This window comes from Vanessa atalanta, chromosome 24 (assembly GCF_905147765.1).
Source record: "Vanessa atalanta chromosome 24, ilVanAtal1.2, whole genome shotgun sequence".
NCBI classification, from domain to species: Eukaryota; Metazoa; Arthropoda; class Insecta; order Lepidoptera; family Nymphalidae; genus Vanessa; species Vanessa atalanta.
The window spans coordinates 4,707,471-4,729,044 of NC_061894.1; the positions used below are offsets into that span (position 1 = coordinate 4,707,471).

Genomic DNA, 21,574 nt, shown 5'->3' on the forward strand with positions numbered 1-21,574 from the left:
ACAATTAGACTACTAATATAATATCTCAACATAAATATATATATTAATTTAGATATGACTAGATTCATATATATAAGTACGAACACAATTACATAATACTACACATTAATTAAATAGGGGGTTATATTCATTTTACCGATTCCCACCAATATGTATCCCTTCCACAAACCACATCGTCAGAGTTAACACATGCGACAATATAAAATAAGACTAGTTTAGTACAATAAGTACGAGCAGAAAACAAAAGTAAATTTTATTTAAATCAATATAAAGTAAGGGTTTGCATTAATTTTATCATTTTCCTGCCATCTTCATCCCTCCCATAAATAACAAAGATTCACCAAGCAGTAAGTGTAAAGCTATGACTGAGTCAAATCAGCTATAATAATAAAAACTGCTGCATAGATCTAGGTCGTAGTATCGTTGATGTCTAGCACATGTCTGGTTATAGCTTTATATGTGTTAAGTAGCTATCTCTCCTTCCTTTTTAGTATCTGCGTTTAATTCTTCAAATGTGTGTATTTTAAGTAATATTTTTATAATTGCCACACTTTAAATCGTCGTCATAGCCATGTAAATAACATCTGTACTTAACACGTTGTCTAGCAAAGCCGCCATTTCTTCAACATGCTATAAACTTGCAATAAACTCCTCGTTACGAATATGTCCACGTCGTACTTAAGTAGATCCTGGCTATTTTGTCCAGAGATATTTGTCTAAACGTAAAACCAGTGTTGCCATGTGAAGCGACTCACAGGCGCTCCACCGCGTATCGCTTCGTGTTCCGACTCCGGTGATATACAACATGCTATACGCTGAAACGTATACAAAAAATATATAATTAAGTAAATAGTATTAATACAACAATTATCATATACATTTAACTTAACTGTTAAAAATATATGTGTAAGTTTTTTTTTATTAAGAACATCCAATATACTGATGATGTGTCAAAAATTAAGTCAATTTGACTTCTAATCAAGAATATCAAGACTTAGTAAAATAAGTTTCTTACGGTTATAGTCAGAAGGATTACAGTTTTTTCTAAGATAAGATAAGAAGTATATCAGTTTAAATTTAAATGAGAAGCTAAGCTTAGACAGATTTGTTTATACGTAGTAAACTAATTTGATAAAAATAATAGTATTAATCGTCGTCGAAATATATTTATTCGATTATGAGCGATATTTAAGTACTGGATTTTCAACAAAAACTCATTTTAAGTTTATACATCTATAATTATAAGTAAAGATGTTAAGTATGTTTGTCAATATGTAGGGGGTAATCTCAAGAAGGATGGTCCAATTTAAAAGAAAAACTCTGGTAAAAAGCTACATTATTGATGGGTATAAATTATATTATATCATATCATTTTCGAAGCGGCTAGTATCAAATAAATGTGAACTGTCTAAATATATTACTATTAATAGACACATACAGGGCTTAGAAGGTCTCACCTGTTTGCAAGTACCAGGTGTGCTGATAAGTTTATATATAGCCACCAGCGGGATCATCAGAATAGAGGAGCAGGCTAACCCCCAGCCGAGTATGACAGCCCATTGAGGATACATGTAATGCTGATATTGGAGAGGCTGCTGGTACAGCAGACCGAAGACCACTACACCCTGTAATATCAGAAAAATACTTGATCAAGACGTGAACAAAGCCACACGGTTATATAAAAATCTACACAAATTCCTTACAATTATGAAAATAGGACTGACGAATTTCCAGCATATCCTCCAATATAATCCTGGCCTGAATCCCAGCATTTCCTCCACGTCGTCCGAAAATCTCTTCAATCCTGAAATACGATTAATATAGATACTTTTATTTTTATTTATTTATTGAACAACATCAACTTATCACTTAGCACTTAAAATTATTTTCTGATGTGGGTAACATTCAAATACGTCTTTAATGGTGTGAACAAAATTGACCTTCAAAAATATTTTTGATATAGTTCATATAAACCAAACTAACCTATATAAGATCCAATTTTAATAATTAAATAATTATTGAAATTAAGACAACAAAAATAAAAAAACTGTACCGAGGAATATAAAAGCAAATTAGAAAATTTAAAAAAGAATAAACAAAACTGAAATATATTACTTGTAAGGTATGAGATCGAATAATGAGATCTTTGGAATGTTTAACAAAATTAGTTTTATTATTATGAAAGATGTCAATAACGCCGTTAGATGACAAGACATTAAACGAATACATTTAAAGTTAAACTCGATATTGGTCTAACACATATAACTCAAACGACCTAACCTCGAAATAGTACTAATAAAAGCACCACTCACCATAAAACCATGATACAGCCAAAGCTTCAAAAAGCGCTGAGCATAGCAATGATATTCCAGCGGCATATGTGTCCAACAAGTGGAACATGTATATGCCTCCCTGCAAATCAAAATAATTTAGCCGATTATTTTTTATCATGTACATGGGCGAATCGGCAAATGACTGTCTTGATAAGTGGTCACCACCGCCCATGGACATTGACGATGTACTATTATATAAGCATTTCTTACAATGCGCCACCAAACTTGGAAACTAAGAAAGTCCTGGTACACTGAGTCACTTGCCCTTCATACCAGAACACAATAATACTATGTATTGCTGTTTGGCGTTCGAATAAGGGCGAATTAGTGGACGGTACCTACCCAGTACAAAACCTACCAAGTGAATTTGAATAGATTACACAAAACATGATATTTTAAACGTAAACGTAACGTATGATTTTGAAAGAGTGACATTAAAAACGATATCGGTGCTTTTGTAAATTCATATCTAAAAATGGTTACTTGGTTAACCAATTACCGCAAATACCGACGAAAGATGTCTGCTTAAATTAATTTAACTTGGTTCTCGTGAACAAGACATTCGTAGATAATGTCGAAATATCGAGCTCGACCAAATAAAAATAAAAAAACATGGTAAATATCCCGTTTTAAATTCTTGTAGTAATATATTATTTTAATTTGAAAAGTTGTATAAACCTAGTTTGTAAAAAGCATTTAAAGCATTTAATTTAGAGATAACAGTAGAGGGTTAGATATAGTAGTCCAAACTAACCGGTGTGATGTTGATGCAGGCGACGCAAAAGGAGACGCACACGACGAGCAGTGTGAAGTGCTCGCGGCGCAGCCAGGTCGCACCACACGCGCGAGCCTCGTCCAGCAGTCCAGTGATCACGCACTCCAGACCACCCATCTGTGTAAGTATATTATTAGAGAAGAATAAAATTAAGCTTTAATTTTGGAATATCTTAAGTAAGGATAAGTAATTTGATCTCTTTTATGGGACAATGTATACGTTTTTACAAAAGAGTCCCTGAAAAGGTTTAAATATTTTTTTTAATAATCGCGTAAGTGAACTAAAAGATATTACAAAACTTATGACTTTCTAGTTGATTTCATAATTCGGGAATTAAGAGTTCCAGGCTATTTGAAATAAAAACAATACCTGAAATATTGTAGCAAAGCTATCAATGTATAATAGAACATCAAAAAAGCCCACTGAGCTTATTTCGTGAGTTCTTTTCAAGTCCGAATTGTTTATTTACGAACCAGCGGTAGATTTTGACAATCAATAAGTAATTATAACGCTTTTATAAAGATTTTGACTTTGACTTACTCCAGAATCCAACCCCAACATGATCAGCATAAAGAAGAACAGCATAGCCCACAGACTCGCTCCGGGTAGTGTGGCAACTGCTTCGGGATATACTTGAAAAACTAAGCCGGGACCTAAAAGTGTAAAATAATACGCTAACTTAAAAACTGGTATCGATCACTTAGTTTTATTGGTACATAAAATTTATAAACCTGATTTGCTTGATTTGGATCTTATTTTTAGCTTTTTGATGGCTTAAGTAAGCGGACGCGCAAATTGGACACCTTATGTTATGTGATTACAAGTCTGAACTGTATATAGACATTGGCACCGTATGAAATGTTAACCATTTCTGTCATAACCAATCCCATAAAAACATAAATGTAAAAATGAGAGCCAAGTTAAATATTATGATATATACCTTGGTTGTTGTCTTCAACGACAAAAGAAGTGAGATCTAAATTTGTGCCAAGTTAAATAATCCTTTCTGAAATTTATTTATAACTACATAAAATATAATTTCTTCTTATAACTTGGGATAATATATTTTGCCTAAGGTCTGACTTGGCTAGTTCTTATATGTTTATAAACACAAATTGTATTTTGTGTTTAAAATACATACATACAAATTATAACTCAGAACATCTAAGAAAAATGGAGGACAGCTCAGTATTGCTTAGTTAGTATTAACGTACATTAAGAGCTGCGATGGTCCAGTCACTAGAAAACATGAATCTTAACCAGATATTGCGAGTTCATATCCAGACAAGTACCATTGAATATTTGCGTGCTTAATTTGTGTTTATAATTCATTTGTAACAGACTTAGAACTTACGAAGGCTATAATATAATTCGTATATGAGAACTGGTATAACGTGCGCAGACGGTTGTACTCTACAATAGAGCTCTCTTGTGTCTTGATTTGACTTGGACCTAAATTGATAAGATGTACTCCATCTAAGTTTTTAACTCTAGAGAGGCCAACTTAAGCCTGCTCTTTACTTAAACTAGAGGAGCCTATGTCGAAAAGAGCACCGTCAAGGCGAAGGCCTTGTAATTTGTGTATAGTAGTAGAATATGCTAAGCAAATAGAGAATTGTTTCCTTTGAACATATATGTACATTACTTAATATCTGTAACTTGGTTTTGACTTCTAGTTCGCAAATTAAATTATGTTTAAATTGTTATTTTACGTGCGCTATTGCTATTGTCGACGTCCCCAATGTACCTTCTCTATTTTTCCATTGGACCCATTCACCAGTCCTTTGCTGACATCAGCATGCTTGCTCGATACTGTTCTTCCAAGCAATAAGGATCCCTGTTTATAGCGCTAGAGTACAAACTTAAATCATTCCAGTTACGATATACATACTCTACTACAGTCTCACGAAACCTATTTTATTGTTGTATACTAGTATACTCAAACAAAAAATATGCAGTCGAATAGACCAGGCAGCTTCCATCAGAAGGCATTGAAATAATTCTTATGAGCGCGGTTGCCACTCGCTCAGACACGTCCGCGTAAAGGTTTAATCGCAACGCTCCTATCCCGTTGCTCCGGCGTCGCGTCGCGCGCCGTGTACCGAAATGCCTATTATTATTATTTTTTTAAGTATAATGATTTTGCACCATTGATGTGCGCTAAATGCTAGTTAATAACGTAATAAATATGAAAGTCGGCTATACTCATAAGCAATAAAACGGAATTATTTGGATTTAAAATACTTAAGAGTGGTATTCAACTTGTTATATATTCACGTGAAGACCTTAAAATCCACATTAAGACCGACTGTCATAAGTTTTGATTGCTGGTTCTTACATCATTTTTTTTTTACTAACAGTATTTAAAACGGGATATTTACCATGTTTTTTATTTTTATTTGTTAGAGCTCGATATTTCGACATTATCTACGAATGTCTTGTTCTCGTGAACAAGACATTCGTAGTAATAGTATATCCCGTTTTAAATACTGTTAGTAATAAAAATAACCATGTTAAAAAATATAATTTTTTTTATTACAGTAACTAGGTATATAAGTGTTCCTATAAACCCAATAAAATGAAAAATTATAATTAAATGACAAAAAATTACCAGTTTCAGATTTTTTCCTTTATATTGGCCTAATTATCTACCTGCATGCCAAATTTCAACTTTCTAGGTCACCTGGAAGTAGGTTATAGTTTTGATCTATAGGTCAGTCAGTGATAAAAATGACGATATTTAGACGTTAATATCTAAATAACCATTTGAGATGCGTTTATGAAATTTGGAACACATGTGTATCTCGCGAGTCTCAATATATGAGCCAAATTTGACACATTTATGTCAAAAAGTTTTTGAGTTATGAGGGGGTCAAAAGTGGCTCCAAATGGTTCGTGTAATATTACACACGGTGCTGCTCGCCAGTTCTGTTACTAGAACTTGGCTGACACGCTACCGCGTGTGATCGGAAATAAGATGTTATATCCCTGGTACTGCTAGTTTCTCTGGATTCTACCAATACACTAGCTTGGTGGTAGAATATATGATGAGTGGGTGGTCTGGGTAGGCCAGACGGGCGAGCAGTTCTAGAAATGATCTTCCCTTCTCGGTGTTCTCTCAGTGCTACAATATGACCTTCTTTAAGCGAGGCTTTAGAAGAGTACTTTCCGCAAGGCAGCGGCTAGTCTGTGTTGTTTGGCATTGCAAACACTCATTGGCAACGGTGACCACTTACCATTATGTGGCCCGTTTGCTCGTCTACCCTGCGAACTAATAAAAAAAAGATCTCACCTTCAGTAGCAACGGATGAAATTGGTACGCCTTGTTTATGAGACATAAAACCCAGATACGTGAAGATGACGAAGCCGGAGAAGAAAGATGTGAAGCAGTTAACCAGAGTTGTTACGAGACAGTCCCTGAAAAAAAAAAAAGGTAAAATGGAGAAAAATTTTAATGTTAAAAGATAGATGAAGGTCTTCATAAAACCGTGGTTTTTTTTAAAGTGAATTGTTAAATATATCTGGCTAAAACTGCGTCTTTATCCGCGCGTTATTTATATAACACAAACTTCCAAGCCCCGTTTTACCCCCTATTTAAGTGTGGATTTTCGTAAAATCATTCTTAGCGGATGTCTACACCCGATTTGGAACCTACCTGCCAAATTTCAAGTTTGTAGGTGTTATAGTTTCTGAGATTTCGTGATTAATCAGTGAGCGGTATTTCGCTTTTATGTGTATAGATTACTAAATATTTAATTTATGGTTTTTTCAAACAATTGTTCGTTAAATACATACTAGTGTAACCTTTCCTCATCGTCGTGTCAAACTTGTAACAATATTCAATAATTGTTTACCTAAATGTCTAGATTGACCAAGGAATTGTTTACCAGTGATTTATTAAGTAATGAATATTATAAACTAGTTCCTAAATACCTGTAGCAGTTATTATGGAACGTGTTGTAGCTCGCATAAGACAGGTGGACACCAAACCCAGCACCGACCGAGTAGAAGATTTGAACAGCAGCGTCCACCCATACCTGAAATTCATTGAGTAGTGTAACTTTGACCAAGCTTAGTAGCATTATAATACAGTACATGTTGCAATTTGTATAGAACACTGAACTTTGAACTGCAAATTCTAGACCAAACTAAAAGTATAGGTTAATAAATATTCCATTATAATAGTTTTAATTTTAGAATGTTGAATTCTTAAAGAATTTAACGTTTTTTCTGAGAAGGTAAACAGACGGTATTGTTTTAAATAAAATCTCTCGTCTCACCTGGGTATCCTTCAATCTAGCCAATTCTGGGTTCAAGTAATAAGCAATGCCTCGGGTAGCGCCCGGCAATAGGAGACCTCTTGCAAGAAGAATCGACAACACAACATACGGCATCGTAGCTGTCATCCATACAACTTTTCCTGAAAAAGGTAATTCAAAATTCAAAGGCAATCATCTCGGCTTAAAAATAATTTAAATTCAAAGGGTTGCTCGAAAATCCAATAAGAATTATTAAAATTGTTTGAAAATATATTTTTGCCAATAATATGCCACTATTGAGTTTATTTGGTGGAAGGGCTTTGTGCAATACCGTCCCCGCCTCTATTCAGCATATATTCTATCGCTCGGCAGCAATACTTTTTATTGTTGGGTAAGTAAGTCAGTGTAACTAAAGGTACAATGTTCCCAAGGTTGGTAGCGCTTTAGTGGTGGTAAAAATGGTTATAATTTCTTACGGCGACGGTCTATGGACGGGACCACTTACCATCAGTTGGCCCATTTTCAACCTAATTGTCAGCTTATAAATTTTATAAAAAAAAAAACTTTTGTTTTGTGGAACATATCACCATTATACTTCTATTACCAAATTAATAGATAATAATATTATGTACAGAACTCAAGGGACAATTCTACTAATTCATTTAATGTTACCAATTCAACTTCGACCGAATCGAACTGGATCATTGTATTTGTAGAATAGTAGAACGGTAAAATGCCAACGACATCGCATCGATTCAATTGCACTAAAGTGAGAATTTATTAGTAGAATTAGTCCCCAGTTCAAATCAGATGACGACGTTATTTCAATGTTATTTTATGCACAGGGAAATCGTTGTATACCAGAAAGTTTTCGAACATCCTTCGATAAATAACGAAAGACAGATCGAATTGTTAATAATAATAGTTTATCAATAGTTTTGTAAAATATTTTGAGTATAATTATTAATAACGTACCTGAACTTTTAACACCTTTGAACAGAGACAAGTAGAGCGTGATGTAAACAATACCCAAGCAGATAGCCAGTTGCCATTTTGGTAATCCTAAATCGTTGAGGCCTTCAGAATGTTGCATCTCCAGTACCGCTCGGCTACAAATTAAAACAAAGCCAGTATTTACATATAATACTTTTACAAAACATTTATAGTTATAAAGTAGATTTTTGAGAAATTCTTTAGGTAATAAAATCATCCAAATCGTTTTAATCCGTTTTTGAATTAGAAAAAATGTACGTAATTTACGTGCAATAAATTACGTACATATTTAATAATATAATAGCATAAACTGTAATGCTCCGTGTGGACTCTGTCAATATTTAGGGAATAATTTAGAACGAAGTCTTTTTGTCGTAGGTCTTTGTGCTATTTTCACTGTGTTGCGAGTCAATGCGGTCAGCCAGCCAAAAAGTAACAGATTCATCATCAGTCCTGTAATATTACAATGCCTATGTATCTTCATGAATATTGCTTAGGGGTTGGGTTTTGTCCAAGTCTATTTAGTTTGGTTACCTCATGCAACAATACTTAGTATTATCGAGTATCGGTTGGAAAGGCGATTGAGCGTAACTACAGGCACAGGAGACGAAGAAGTTTATTTGTCGCATTGGTGTTGCAAGGATGGGTAAATATTTCTATGGGGTCGATATCTATGGGCGATGTTGACAACTTACTATCAGTTGACTCATTTGGATGTCGACCTATCTACTTTAAAAAAAAAGTAATGACTCAACTCACTGAAAGAATTCTGAAGCCGGTGTGAAATGAGAGAGTGGCCCTTGGTACAAGACGTCAGTTTTGTTTGTATCATTCGATTTGGCCGCGTCCCAACACTGTTCCGTATTCCAAGAGTTATCGCAATGTAACCAGGGTAGTTCAGATCTAGCGGATGATATCAGGAAGTAAAGAGCCCATCCTGAATGGAAAAAAGGCCATTAGATAATGGTGTGTTATGAAACATGACTATGTTTTAAATAAAACTAAATTAAGATATATATTAAAAATAATATATAATAAATGAGGCATATTAGACAATACAAGACTAAATTAAAGATAAAAAAGCATTTGTATGATATTGTGAAATTAGTATTTGTTGACTTCCAGACAGAATATATATATAAATTTAATTGTACTTTCCTGACATACTCTGGTGGAAAATAGTAACTACTGAGTTTCTTGCTAGATCCCAACCGGTAGCTTTACAATAATTTCAAAACTGTAACATGACGAATTAAACGTGTTTTTAAGAGCCTACCCGATACAGAATATTTTAAATCGATTAGTCCTAAATAACTTACTTAAACCGAATAAAAAACCTTCGAATTTTTTTTTGACAATGTAATATTTTTTCAAGGAAATTGTTTGAAATATAAAGTCAATATTGCTATACCATTGTCCTCTATTTATTTACTACTATTAGTAGTAATATTTTACATAAGTACGTACATGTTTCCCAAAATCTTCAAAATCAGCGTACATTAATAAGTTACAACAATATCTAAGAAATGTTTATATAATTGCTGTACAAATAAACTATGTCGCCGAAACTTCCAGAAGTATGTATAATTGTGAAATTGTTGATAACATTGGAGATAGTTCATTAATTGGATTAAAATACAATTAATGAAGTATGCAATGTGTAATTAATTTGCTCGCATCTCAGTCTCGGTTCTCATTTACATTTAATTAATACGTTATATACTAAAACCTGTTCAGCGAAATTTGTATTATTTAATTTATATCTGACAAAACACATGCTTATTATTAAAATTATCGCAAATAATAATACATTAACTTCTAATCCATGACTTTGGAATCGTCCACAATCAAAATATACCTACTTTGTTCAAGTAGGCTGTTACCGGCACTTTTGAATCGTCACTTAACAAACTATATTAAGTAAAGCTACCACCGATTCGGAGTGTAGATTCAACTGAGAAGAACCGGCAAGAAAATCAGTAGTTACTCGTTTCCAATATTTAAAATACAAAGTTATTTGCGTTAAATACAATTCCTTATATATTTAGATCATATATTTTGCCTGAAGTTAACAAGTATTAACTTTACGTTATCATCTATATAATCTTGTATTGAATAATATGCTTTTTTTATTAATGTATTTATTACAAATGATTTATATTTTCATGAAAAAAACTTAACAAATACAAATATTATTATGATTTTGATAAAAAGTAATTCATTTAACGTGGAAGGGTTTATTATTTCAGTTGCTGTTATAATGTTGGTAGTAGTGGAAGCGAGAGACAAAATAGTAAGATAAGGTTTATTCTAGACCTACGATTAAAAGCATATTGGCAACGTTAAGTACTATCAATGCCAAAAACCTAAGGGCAAAGTTGGCCTGCAATCCAGAGACCTTAGTCTAATAGTCAAAAGTACTAAATTATATAGATTCCAATAACGTGCATAAACCAAGTTTATATTCAAGCTTTGAAAATTACTCACCAATAATAACATTGTAATAAAACGAAACGTAAAAAGCGACCATCACTGCGCAGAATCCTACACCTGAAACAGAACATTTTTATATTATTTCTACTTTATAAATAAGTTTCGAAATAGATACATTCATCAAAGATCCTAATAGTAGATAGAACTGTGAACGCGCAGTAAATACCCCTTAAATGAACCCCTTTTCATAATAACTATCCCAGAAAAAAAGAAAAAAATAAGTGTAAAATTTAACATATATGTATAGCTTCGATTATTTATAATTAGATAATTACATATCAGATTATTTAAATAAGAGAAAAGTAAGCAAAGTAGACGACAGAAGAAGAGGAAATACCACTTCTAACAGTTCTCCTTTCTGCTTGTAAAGTGATACAGGCAATAACTTGGAGAGTTTTTTTTTAATAAATTGTATTCTATGTTCAAATTTAGAAACTCATTATTGACTTACCCTTGAAAAGAGGACATATCTTCCAAAGCGTGATAGGTCCTTGCCGATTGTATTGCCCGAGGATGAGTTCCATGTAGAAGAGTGGTACCGCACCGAAGATTAACATCAGCATGTATGGTATCAGAAAAGCACCTAACGCAAATAAATATTATCTAAAATACCATTAAATACTTCAATTTTAATAACTATTTAATAAGTACATATATACTATAAATAAAGGACGTTTTTCTTTTGGTCAAAGTGTTAATTCATTTAATTAGATTGGAAGACCAGGAATCTCAATTGATGTAGGTTTCCTTACCTTGTTTACCTTCATTACCAGAGATGATATAGTGGTTTTTAGTCATCATTTTATTCTAGATCTAAGCTCAGTGGTGCTTCCTTTAAATGTACATCTTAAATCTCCATCCTCAATAACTCGATCATTTATTATATCAATTAAATTATAAATTACCGAATACCTAATTTAATTTTAGTAGATGATGAAGGATTAAAAAGAGGATATGGAAAACAGAGTACCAAGAACTTTAGAGCACTTTGAAAAGGGAATATCATACTGTTAGTTAGAAGACCTTCACTGCTCGACTAAAGGCTTATCCTAAGGTTTACCACGATAATTTGTCTCGTGCTAACCACATCCGGCGTTAGATGTGGGTGGAATATGAACATCAGTGGACTATATTAGTTTGGGTTTAGATAATAATTGTTTTAAAAAACCACTTAAGATTGATATATATATATAGCATATCAGCATTTTCAACCCTCTCGAATTCATTATGAAATTGACTCATAGTGAAGTTAAAAATTTGCTGTAATAAAATTTACAATTTTTTTTCCCACTGCTGGGCTAAGGCTTCTCCCTTTGAGGAGAAATTTTGGAGCATATTCCACCACGCTGCTCCATTGCGGGTTGGTGGAATACACATGTGGCAAAATTTCGTTGAAATTAGACACATGCAGGTTTCTTCACGATGTTTTCCTTCACCGCCGAGCACGAGATGAATTATAAACACAAATTAAGCATATAAAATTCAGTGGTGCTTGCCTGGGTTTGAACCCGAAATCATCGGTTAAGATGCACGCGTTCTAACCACTGGACCATCTCGGCTCGAAATTTACAATATAATTTGAAAAATATAAAAAGTAATACAATATACATATAGAATTAATTGGTCGGTTCTAACCTCCACCGTTCCTGTAGCAAAGGTAAGGGAATCTCCAGACGTTAGCGAGATCAACAGCAAAACCGATTATGGAAAGAAGAAAATCTGCTCCAGTTCCCCATGTCTCACGGCCATCATTTATTTCTGGACAAAACCATTAAATAAAAAAAAAATATAATAACCCTTCTTAACATTGATCAGGTAATCAATGTCGTATTATACATTGAACGAACAAATACACTCAAGAAATTAATTAATTAATAATTTATTTTAACCTTTAAAATTAAGCATATTGGAAATTTCAATTTCATATTTCACTTATGAATAGTTTAGCTTAAAATAAATAGTTCACGAAACATGAAACAAACTTCTGAAATAATTAAATAAAAAAATAAAAAAATTGATATTTGAATGTACAAACGACCATGTCCAAAAATTACTGAATAACTTGTGTTCTCATAGCTTATATAATGACTTTTAAAAATAATTCAGAGACTATGACTCGAAAAAACAATGCCTATATAAATATATGCGTTGTATATGTGTTAGAAAACTTAAATAATTACTAACCTGCCTTAGCAACACTATTCCCTCGAACCCTTTTAGAAGGTTCGCTGTAGTACACTTCTTCCTCAATTTGAGTTTTAGGCTCCTCTGATCAGATGAAAAGAACAGATTTTTTTATCGAATAAGGCAAGTTCATTTTATATTTATTATTATTATCTTACTGTAGTGTTTGTAAATTTTGATAGTTAAACAATAAATTTAATGTGACATTATATAACTTCTTTTCACTATTTTTGCCATTGAAAAGTATCTCCCCAAATTTAATTCTACATAAGCTCCACTATTGGCTTAGCTGTCTTAGGGCATCAGGCTTAAGAGTTAGTAACGATCCGTTAAAGCTTCAATGGTGGCCAAAGGCTCCTATGAAGGAGAAGGGTTGGAGAATTATTTTACGCTGTTCCATTATTTGTAGATAAATAATATTTATCTGGGCAAATATTGTCTGGCACATGTATGCTGTTTAATTTTCCACGATGTTTTCCTTTAAGGCTGCACGCGACATCAATTACAAACAAAAATTAAAGACGTGAGAACTCAGTTTCTTTTCGATACTCGTTTTATATCTACATGACTTATCGATTCAACTAATCCTCTTAAAAGAATAGGAACTTTAAGAAAAAGTTTAGTGGAAAATTGGAAGAGTTCTGATGTAAAACGTACTTACTTTTGTAACATGACAGTGTTACTACGGAACTTTTAGTTGACTTATGATCTGAAACAAATATATCAATTAGCATATGTAAAAGTCGATAATTATTATTTATATATATATACAGAGTTAGACCATTAGTTTGTACACTGGTTTTTGGACTATATTATTTTTCTTACAAACGATAAGAGATTCGTTTAGTTTTAGACGGTTAAGTGTCTATTTCAAAATCAAAACATAAGTTCAAATCTTTGTTCACGTTAAAGACATTACCTTTACTTATTGAATATCAGAAATCTACTACCGGGCTAATAAGCCCTGAGAGTCACTAACTACTGGTATCAATTGAATTTAAGTCACAATTTCTAGAATATTTTTTTTTTATAAAGTAGTGGCGAACATACATCATTACAGTATTAAATACTTGTATATATTGACAGTCAATATTTAAATTAATATAGAATTGTTTCTTTAAAAATACTTTATTCCTTATGCCCCCATATAACAGCTCGTTTTTGCAGCACAAAATTGCGGTTGAATTACCCCAGTGCAAAATGCCAAATTACGTTGTACCGTTCGGTAAATCATTCGATGTCTAAACAAACCTTAAAAAATAATTAAATCTTATGTTTTCATCAAATTTAAAAGACGATACCTACCACGGACGAGAATACCTGACCGTTGGATCTCAAAGCGTAAAATGCCTTTCATAACACAGCGTCAAGTCTTCAATAACGTCGGTATTCGCACCATCTATAATGGGATGCCGATGCGAAAAAATTCCACCTCCTGAGGTGATTGTGTGAATGCAGATCGATTGAATGGAACGCAGATAATTGGTTTTCAAACAAATTCTAAGAAGAACAATGAATATTATATATATTTAAATTACGTCTTAATTTATCAACGCAAGTTTCATGACAAATTATAGTCCACATTTTAAATCTTAATACCTTCATAATTAAAATTAGTATTGTTTGATTTGAGACTTGAGACGTTTTTAAATTAACATTTTATTAGTTAATATAAAAAATAAACATTAATTGACATCAAAACGAAACGAAATCTTAAAGTAGTACTAGTTTTACGTTTAGATACCTTGTAAAGTAATCAAATAAGCTAATACTTTGATTTTGATTATAGAATTCTCATGTAAATTATTTTCTTATTTTAAAGAGTATTAATTTAATAACACTTACCAACAAACCATTTTAGGCAATGATTTGAAATGTGAATTTTTATATAAGTTATGATGATCTTTTAAATGACATGGGATGACATGTTTGTTGGAGTGCAATAGAGAGTATTTTGATTTGATTTAATTTGATATTATTTGGTGACAAAAAAAATTCAGTGAGCAAAAGTGGACTGACAAATCTACTCCCACTATCTCGAAACAAAACTTTAGCCTTAGTTAAAAATCTATCGTATCAAATGCAGAATACTTTTGCAACCATTAAATGATAAAATTCTATCAATAAATATATAATATAACTAAATTCAAAGTCAGGACAAAAGTCTAGCAGTGGTCAATAGGACGTAAATAAAACTGCATCGTGATAGCATTTAATCATTCTGCTTTGGTGACTAATCTAATTCGAGCTCAGAAATTTTGACATATCCACCATATTTCCCAAAACTATTAGTACTACCATAAGAGCACTAGAGATTCCTTAGATCTTTATGTACTCAACAAAATTGTATTGTACGAAAACACAGATATATGGACATCCAAGTTGGAAAATTTCATTGAAGCTTCAAAAACTATGACAGTGATAAAAACATTGAAAAACACTCTTCTGTTTCAAATGAAGTAAGTGATTTAAATACTTTCTCAGCAAGATATTCTGTAAGAAGAAACACGAAACTCACCGGAGAAAATGAGTGTGAAATATCAGGATATGATTTTCAACATTAACCATAAAAATTATTAAATAGGTAAACAGGAACAGGATTATAGAAATGGCGTATCACCTTAAGACGCTTGTCAACATGTTACGAGTGAAAAACGAAATGAATTCTTACAGAATCGCACTGCTGTACCTAAATTGCGATGACGTAAAGGACTTATTGCCACTTCACAGTACCTCTTAACAGTATTTGCCTCTCTACCTGTTTACTGTTCGTCCATAACATGCCAATTGATCTCAGTAAGGGGTCAGTCTGACAAACTTCTACGTATTATTTGTTTGCCATGATCAAATGATCATGTTGAGGTCAACTTACATTTATTGAACATGTTATAGTATAATAAAACCTTCCAAATGATATTAAACTGGTTTTCTCCTGCGGCTTCGTCCACGTATTAGACGGGGTTGGGGGAGCGTCGGTCGTAGGTTTTAGTAGGTTGTCATTCTTAGAGTTTCGAGATTGCTTCAAAAATCTTCTTTCATCAAATTCGGTTCAGTCGTTTAACCATGAAAGCCTACCATACAAACAAATATACAGACAGACAGAGTTACTTTGATATTAGTATTAATGTTGTTAGTAAATGATTGTTGTTGTAGAGAAAATATTCATCCCAGTAGTTAACGGCTAAAAAATTTAAATAGTAAGAGGCCACATAGCTTGTTTTTTTTACAATTTATTATGTTAGTTTCAATGAATAAAACGGACGCTTCAGTTTCTCACCGAAAGCCCTGGGCGTGCTCCCAGCGGAGCAGTAACCGTCATCCCGTACGCTGCGCCCGCCAGGCGTCCCACCAGCATTTCTACTAAGCAGTGCGGGGCTAGCGCGCTGCTCCTCATATGAAGGAGCTGTGTGTGTTACCACATTTGCACCACTTAGAGTTGCCTGGAGAAAAAAAAAATATGATTTCACGTTTATGAGGGCATGGCCTTAAATTAAATTATTAAGTCTTTGTAAAACTGGAAACAATTTTAAGACAACTTTATTACAAAGATTTCCAGATTATGATTATGTTTTTTATTAAAGAGTAATCATTCATTATAACATCAATGTGGCACCAATCTTGGAAGTAACATGTTATATCCCTTATACCAGTAGTTACACTGGCTCACTCACCCTGCAAACCGGAACACAACAATACTTAGTACTGCTGTTTGGCAGAAGAATAAGGAATAAGTGAGTGGTACCTACGCAGCCGGGAATGCATTAACCACCAAGTAAATGATGGCGATGACGATGAAGCAAAAAAAGTCTTCTTACCACAGTAGGTACCTTCTCGCGGTAATCTCTTTCGTAGCTGGTGGGGCGTGGTCGAGATGGTAGTGAGCTGGTCAAGTCTGGTCTGTGGCAGCTGACATCCGCTTCTTGCTCCTACAGTATACACAATTCATTTTAGATAGAACCGAAATAAGATTGGACAGATTGATGGTAATTCATTGAACTTCAATTTGTAATTCATATTTAAGGTTACCTATAGAATTTGTCACAATCTTTTGAATCTAACTAGATAGTTGGAAATTCGAGGAATACATGCAATTATTATTGCCATCATGACTAATAATATACTAATAATATTGCCATTTAAATATTAGTATGAATTTATATCTAAACATAATTTATCATGTAAATAAATGGACCTGAAGCGAACTGAAATTAGGTCTTTGTCACACTTGCTGTTGAGACACTTGGACCTTGGAGTAATAGTGCAAAAATCCTTTATTAAAGGTATAACACCTCGTCTAAGTGCTCTACTAGTAAGGACATTTGCCCAGAGGATTGGAATTGGGATTGCAGCTAGCATTCTTATTACCATTCCACGCATTTTTAATTTTTATTTGGACACAATTAAGACCTTAATATTACGTAACAATTCTTATGTGAATAAATATAATGTTTTTTACAATATTATGTGTATATAAAGTATTAGTTTTCTTCTACCTAAAGGTCGCCTGGAAAAGATAGCTGTTTTAACAATAAGGCCGACTCTTGCGCATCTTTCTTGAATGTGACTTATGTGTGTTTATCGGTGTACAATAAAGAGTATTTTTATTTGATTTGATAATATATTGATTTTGTTTATAATAAAATCACTGACCTGACCCCTTGTGGGAGATGATCCACGGCGAGATCCACTACTCGAAGATCTATTGCTCGCATCTGCAAACAAGACACGAGTTGAAAATAAGTGTACATTCACAATATTATTATTGTTGATATTAGTGACAATTTTTACATGACTTTAAAGGAACATTTCAACTTGAATTATTATAAATTGTATGGTAACCTTGAAATTATTTAATTTCCATTTTGTACATTTAAGTACTAGATAAGCAAGAGACCTGCAAACTAATATCGTTATAGGTCAATAGTAATTATAGTTTTTGAGTACTTTATTTACGTTCATACGTCCATTTTTAATACATGAAGCTGCATATATTGCTAAGTAAAATAAAGACAGCTTCCCTTTTTTAATAAAAAACTCTATGGAGTTATTGTTCATCGATATATATTTTTAATAATAACTTTAGATCGTGATTGAATATTTTGGTGTGAGAAGGCAGAAAATTGTATTTAATTTTCTTAAAAATAATTTGTTCAGTTTTATATTATTAATTAACTAAGAAAACAATACAATAAAACAAAAGTAAGGTAATGTTGTGGATAAAATGTTAATTAATAAAAATTCTACAGTAATTTTTAGGTTATTTTTTTTTTTATAAATAATGTCGCAAGAAGTGTTGTACAATTTTACTAAAATGTACGATAATATCGGAGTCTTGCTATAAATAAAAACATCAATTGTATGAAATCAGTACACAAAACGAACATGTTATTTAATTGTTTTGAAATGCATTCGTTTCGATAGGACTATTCGAAATTAAATTTTATCGTTGAACCATCGATAGTTTTACAACACTGTAACTCACATATATGATAAAAACCAATTTTAATGAATAGAAAAGGAACATTCTAGATACCATAAAAAACTGGGGTTGAAATTATTTGGTTATACTTTCTGCAACAATAATGGAATTTTGGCGGTATGTCGTTGCTTGTCGTGCAGGATATACAAAATTTCATCATATATTATATATACACTGGCTCACTCAACCTTTAAACCGGAACACAAATCTGATTTGTAGCTGGTAACCTATCCAGACGGGCTCGAACATAAAACCCTTCCACCAAGTTAATACTACCTATAATTCGTAATATCGTCATCTATGTAAAGAGTAACTACGAAATTAATGGTAAAGAGTCTCTTGGCAATTTTCCCCTGTTTCCATATTCCGAATCGGTCGGAAAATTTACCGAAAGTTCGAAAGACAACATTTCTGAAAAAACGTCTTCATAAATTCAATGTGATTACAATTCGTTTACATAGTAATGGCAGCTGATAATTTTCTATTCTACGTAATATAATATTTCAGTATTAAATATACCCAGTAAACATTTTTTCATTAACTAAACTAGCATATGAACATTACAATTAATCCTTATTAAAAGCAGTAATAACCTTATAACTTTCGAAAAGAGATTTTAATTACACGATAAAATTGTAATTATCGAAAGTCAACAAAACTCTCGTTCGAATCAACTCCTCTGAATAGACAAAGATATCAATCAGTTATAAAACTTCATAAAAAGTTACACTAACTTAAGCACTCTAAGCGCTCACTTTCTTGTTTTAAAATAATTAATTTAAAAATAGAATTCATGCATTTTAAGAAAAAAAATTGTCTATTTATAGCCGTTAATTCATCGTTCGATATTTTGAACTAAGAACGTATAAAAATATTATAATATTTTACATAATTTAAAAGGTCGTTCCATTCAATTGAGTCAATTTAGTTCACAGACTAAATAGTTTATCAACTAAATGTTTTACGTGTAAAAACATTTTAGTTAAACTAAAATATACTGAAACTATATTATTAAGCATTCAAGAATTGACTAAATTGCTGAATACGTTTAAACAGACGTGTTGTTTAGAATAGTGATGTAACAAATGCCAATGTTTGGCATTCTTGAATTTGAACGACACGACGATATTGATATTTTCAATTATGGAACTATATTTTAATTAAATTAACCATATAGATAATTTAAATAATGCAGAAATGATTTATTGACTATTTTATTTTAGATATTATTATTTTTTAATAAAAAAGAGCATAGGTATATCAAATAAAAAAGGTACTTTCGTAATAAATTTAAGAACAAATTTAATGAACTAAAATGTCGTTAGTTATAATAATTTTATTTTATTTCACTCCGAAGAATTAAAAAACTCCATTTAAAATAATTTGTTTTGACAAAATAATATTTTTATCGATGTCTCTGTGATTAGAAAAAAATATATCTACGTATTCGTTACATCACTAGTCTAGAGCTCGAAACTTAGTCTAGCGACTAGAAGATAGCGCAGCTGAGGGTACTTAGTGAAGATCTTAATGTAAGCGCCGTTAAATCCCTCGTATTTTCGCAATCAAAGAGAAATAAGCTGTTGTATGTTTCGTTCTTACGTGTGGTCACCTCTAACTTTGAGAATATCAGATTGTATATGGTATATTATTGTGTAAAATTACGTCATTCTCCTCTTAAGAAAAAACTTGATGGTAGGGCTTTGTGCAAGTACCGCCAAACAGCAGTACTCAGTATTGCTATGTTCCGGTTTGAAGGGTGAGTGAGCCAGTAACTACAGGCACAAGGGACGTAACATCTTGGTTCCCATCGTTGGTGACGCATTGATGATGTAAGGAATGGTTAATATTTCTTACAACGCCATTGTCTATGGGCGGTGGTGACCACGGTCATTATCCGATAGGAAGGTGAATTCGACACGTCCGGAAAGAGTTCAGGAGGAGGACTAACGCTTTTATGTGCCGTCTGATGCAAGGAAATCCTTCCAAGTTCCAAACTCTATGCGGTTCCTGAGAATTTTATGACACAAAAACTGAACTTTTTAAAAAAAAATTACGACCACATTAGATCAGGGAGGTTACCACACTTGCCCATCCCCCTACCTTCTCGCAGCTCCCCCGCGCCCACGCTGTTACCCAGTACCGGCATACCCGCCATGCCGTCGGCTACGCGTGCTCCATCATCACTAAAACAAATACTATATGTTAATAACACTTAAATTAACAAACTGTATTTAAGATATATTATTCTTATCTCTTTTTTATGATTATTGTTAATTATTAGAACTATTTATGCGATATTGACTGTAATAATTGTAATATTTATTATTATATTGACGACCTCCGTGGTCGAGTAGTGTGTACACCGGTTTTCGTGGTTACGCCAATCCGAGGTCCCGGCTCGATTCCCTGCCGAGTCGATGTAGAAAAAGTTCATTATTTTTCTATGTTGTCTTGGGTCTGGGTGTTTGTGGTACCGGCGTTACTTCTGATTTTCCATAACACAAGTGCTTACATTGGGATCAGAGTAATGTATGTCATGTTGTCCAATATTTATTATTATTTATTATTTATAGGACATATGTATCAAATTAGCGTATCACAAGTAAGTCAAGTAATTCTCAACAGTAATCGATTGGGAGACCAAATTAGTTCTTACTGCTGAAACACTATTGGCCTTAATACTTTTGCATTTTAATTGAGTTTCTGTTACAAAGGCTAGAAGAGACTGCTGTAAGCTATAAGGCCGCGTGTACACGATTATTAAACAAATTATTATTTATTTAGTCAAAGCTTTGTTTGTTCTTGTATATTATTAAAACAGTTCAAAATATTATATTAAACTAATTGAAGCTGCGACTTTGCCTGCGCGAAATTTATAAAACATAAACTTTCCGTTTTACCCCCATAGAGGTAAAATCCGTTAACACCCTACAAGGAACCTACCTGCCAAATTTGAAGTTTGTAGGTGTTAGAGTTTCTGAGATTTCGTGAATGAATCAGTGAGTGGTATTTCGCTTTTATTTATATAATATATAGATTATTATCTTAGATTATT

General features: G+C 32.7%; 1 protein-coding gene across 1 annotated transcript; it reads right to left on the reverse strand.

Annotated features, from left to right (window-relative positions):
• Nucleotides 1–699: 699 nt before the first annotated feature.
• Nucleotides 700–20,674, reverse strand: LOC125073292 (sodium-dependent noradrenaline transporter-like). Its single transcript, XM_047684062.1, has 20 exons — nucleotides 20,620–20,674; nucleotides 17,688–17,749; nucleotides 16,853–16,963; nucleotides 16,315–16,477; nucleotides 13,699–13,746; nucleotides 13,038–13,121; nucleotides 12,489–12,611; nucleotides 11,305–11,436; nucleotides 10,848–10,910; nucleotides 9,120–9,297; nucleotides 8,343–8,476; nucleotides 7,389–7,528; nucleotides 7,042–7,145; nucleotides 6,401–6,525; nucleotides 3,649–3,761; nucleotides 3,088–3,225; nucleotides 2,313–2,412; nucleotides 1,704–1,804; nucleotides 1,458–1,625; nucleotides 700–815 (listed from the first exon to the last, which is right to left on the reverse strand). Exons 1-20 carry the CDS (start codon nucleotides 20,672–20,674, stop codon nucleotides 717–719), a joined length of 2,241 nt encoding a protein of 746 aa, XP_047540018.1. The 3' UTR covers nucleotides 700–716.
• Between the last annotated feature and the right edge of the window lie 900 nt (nucleotides 20,675–21,574).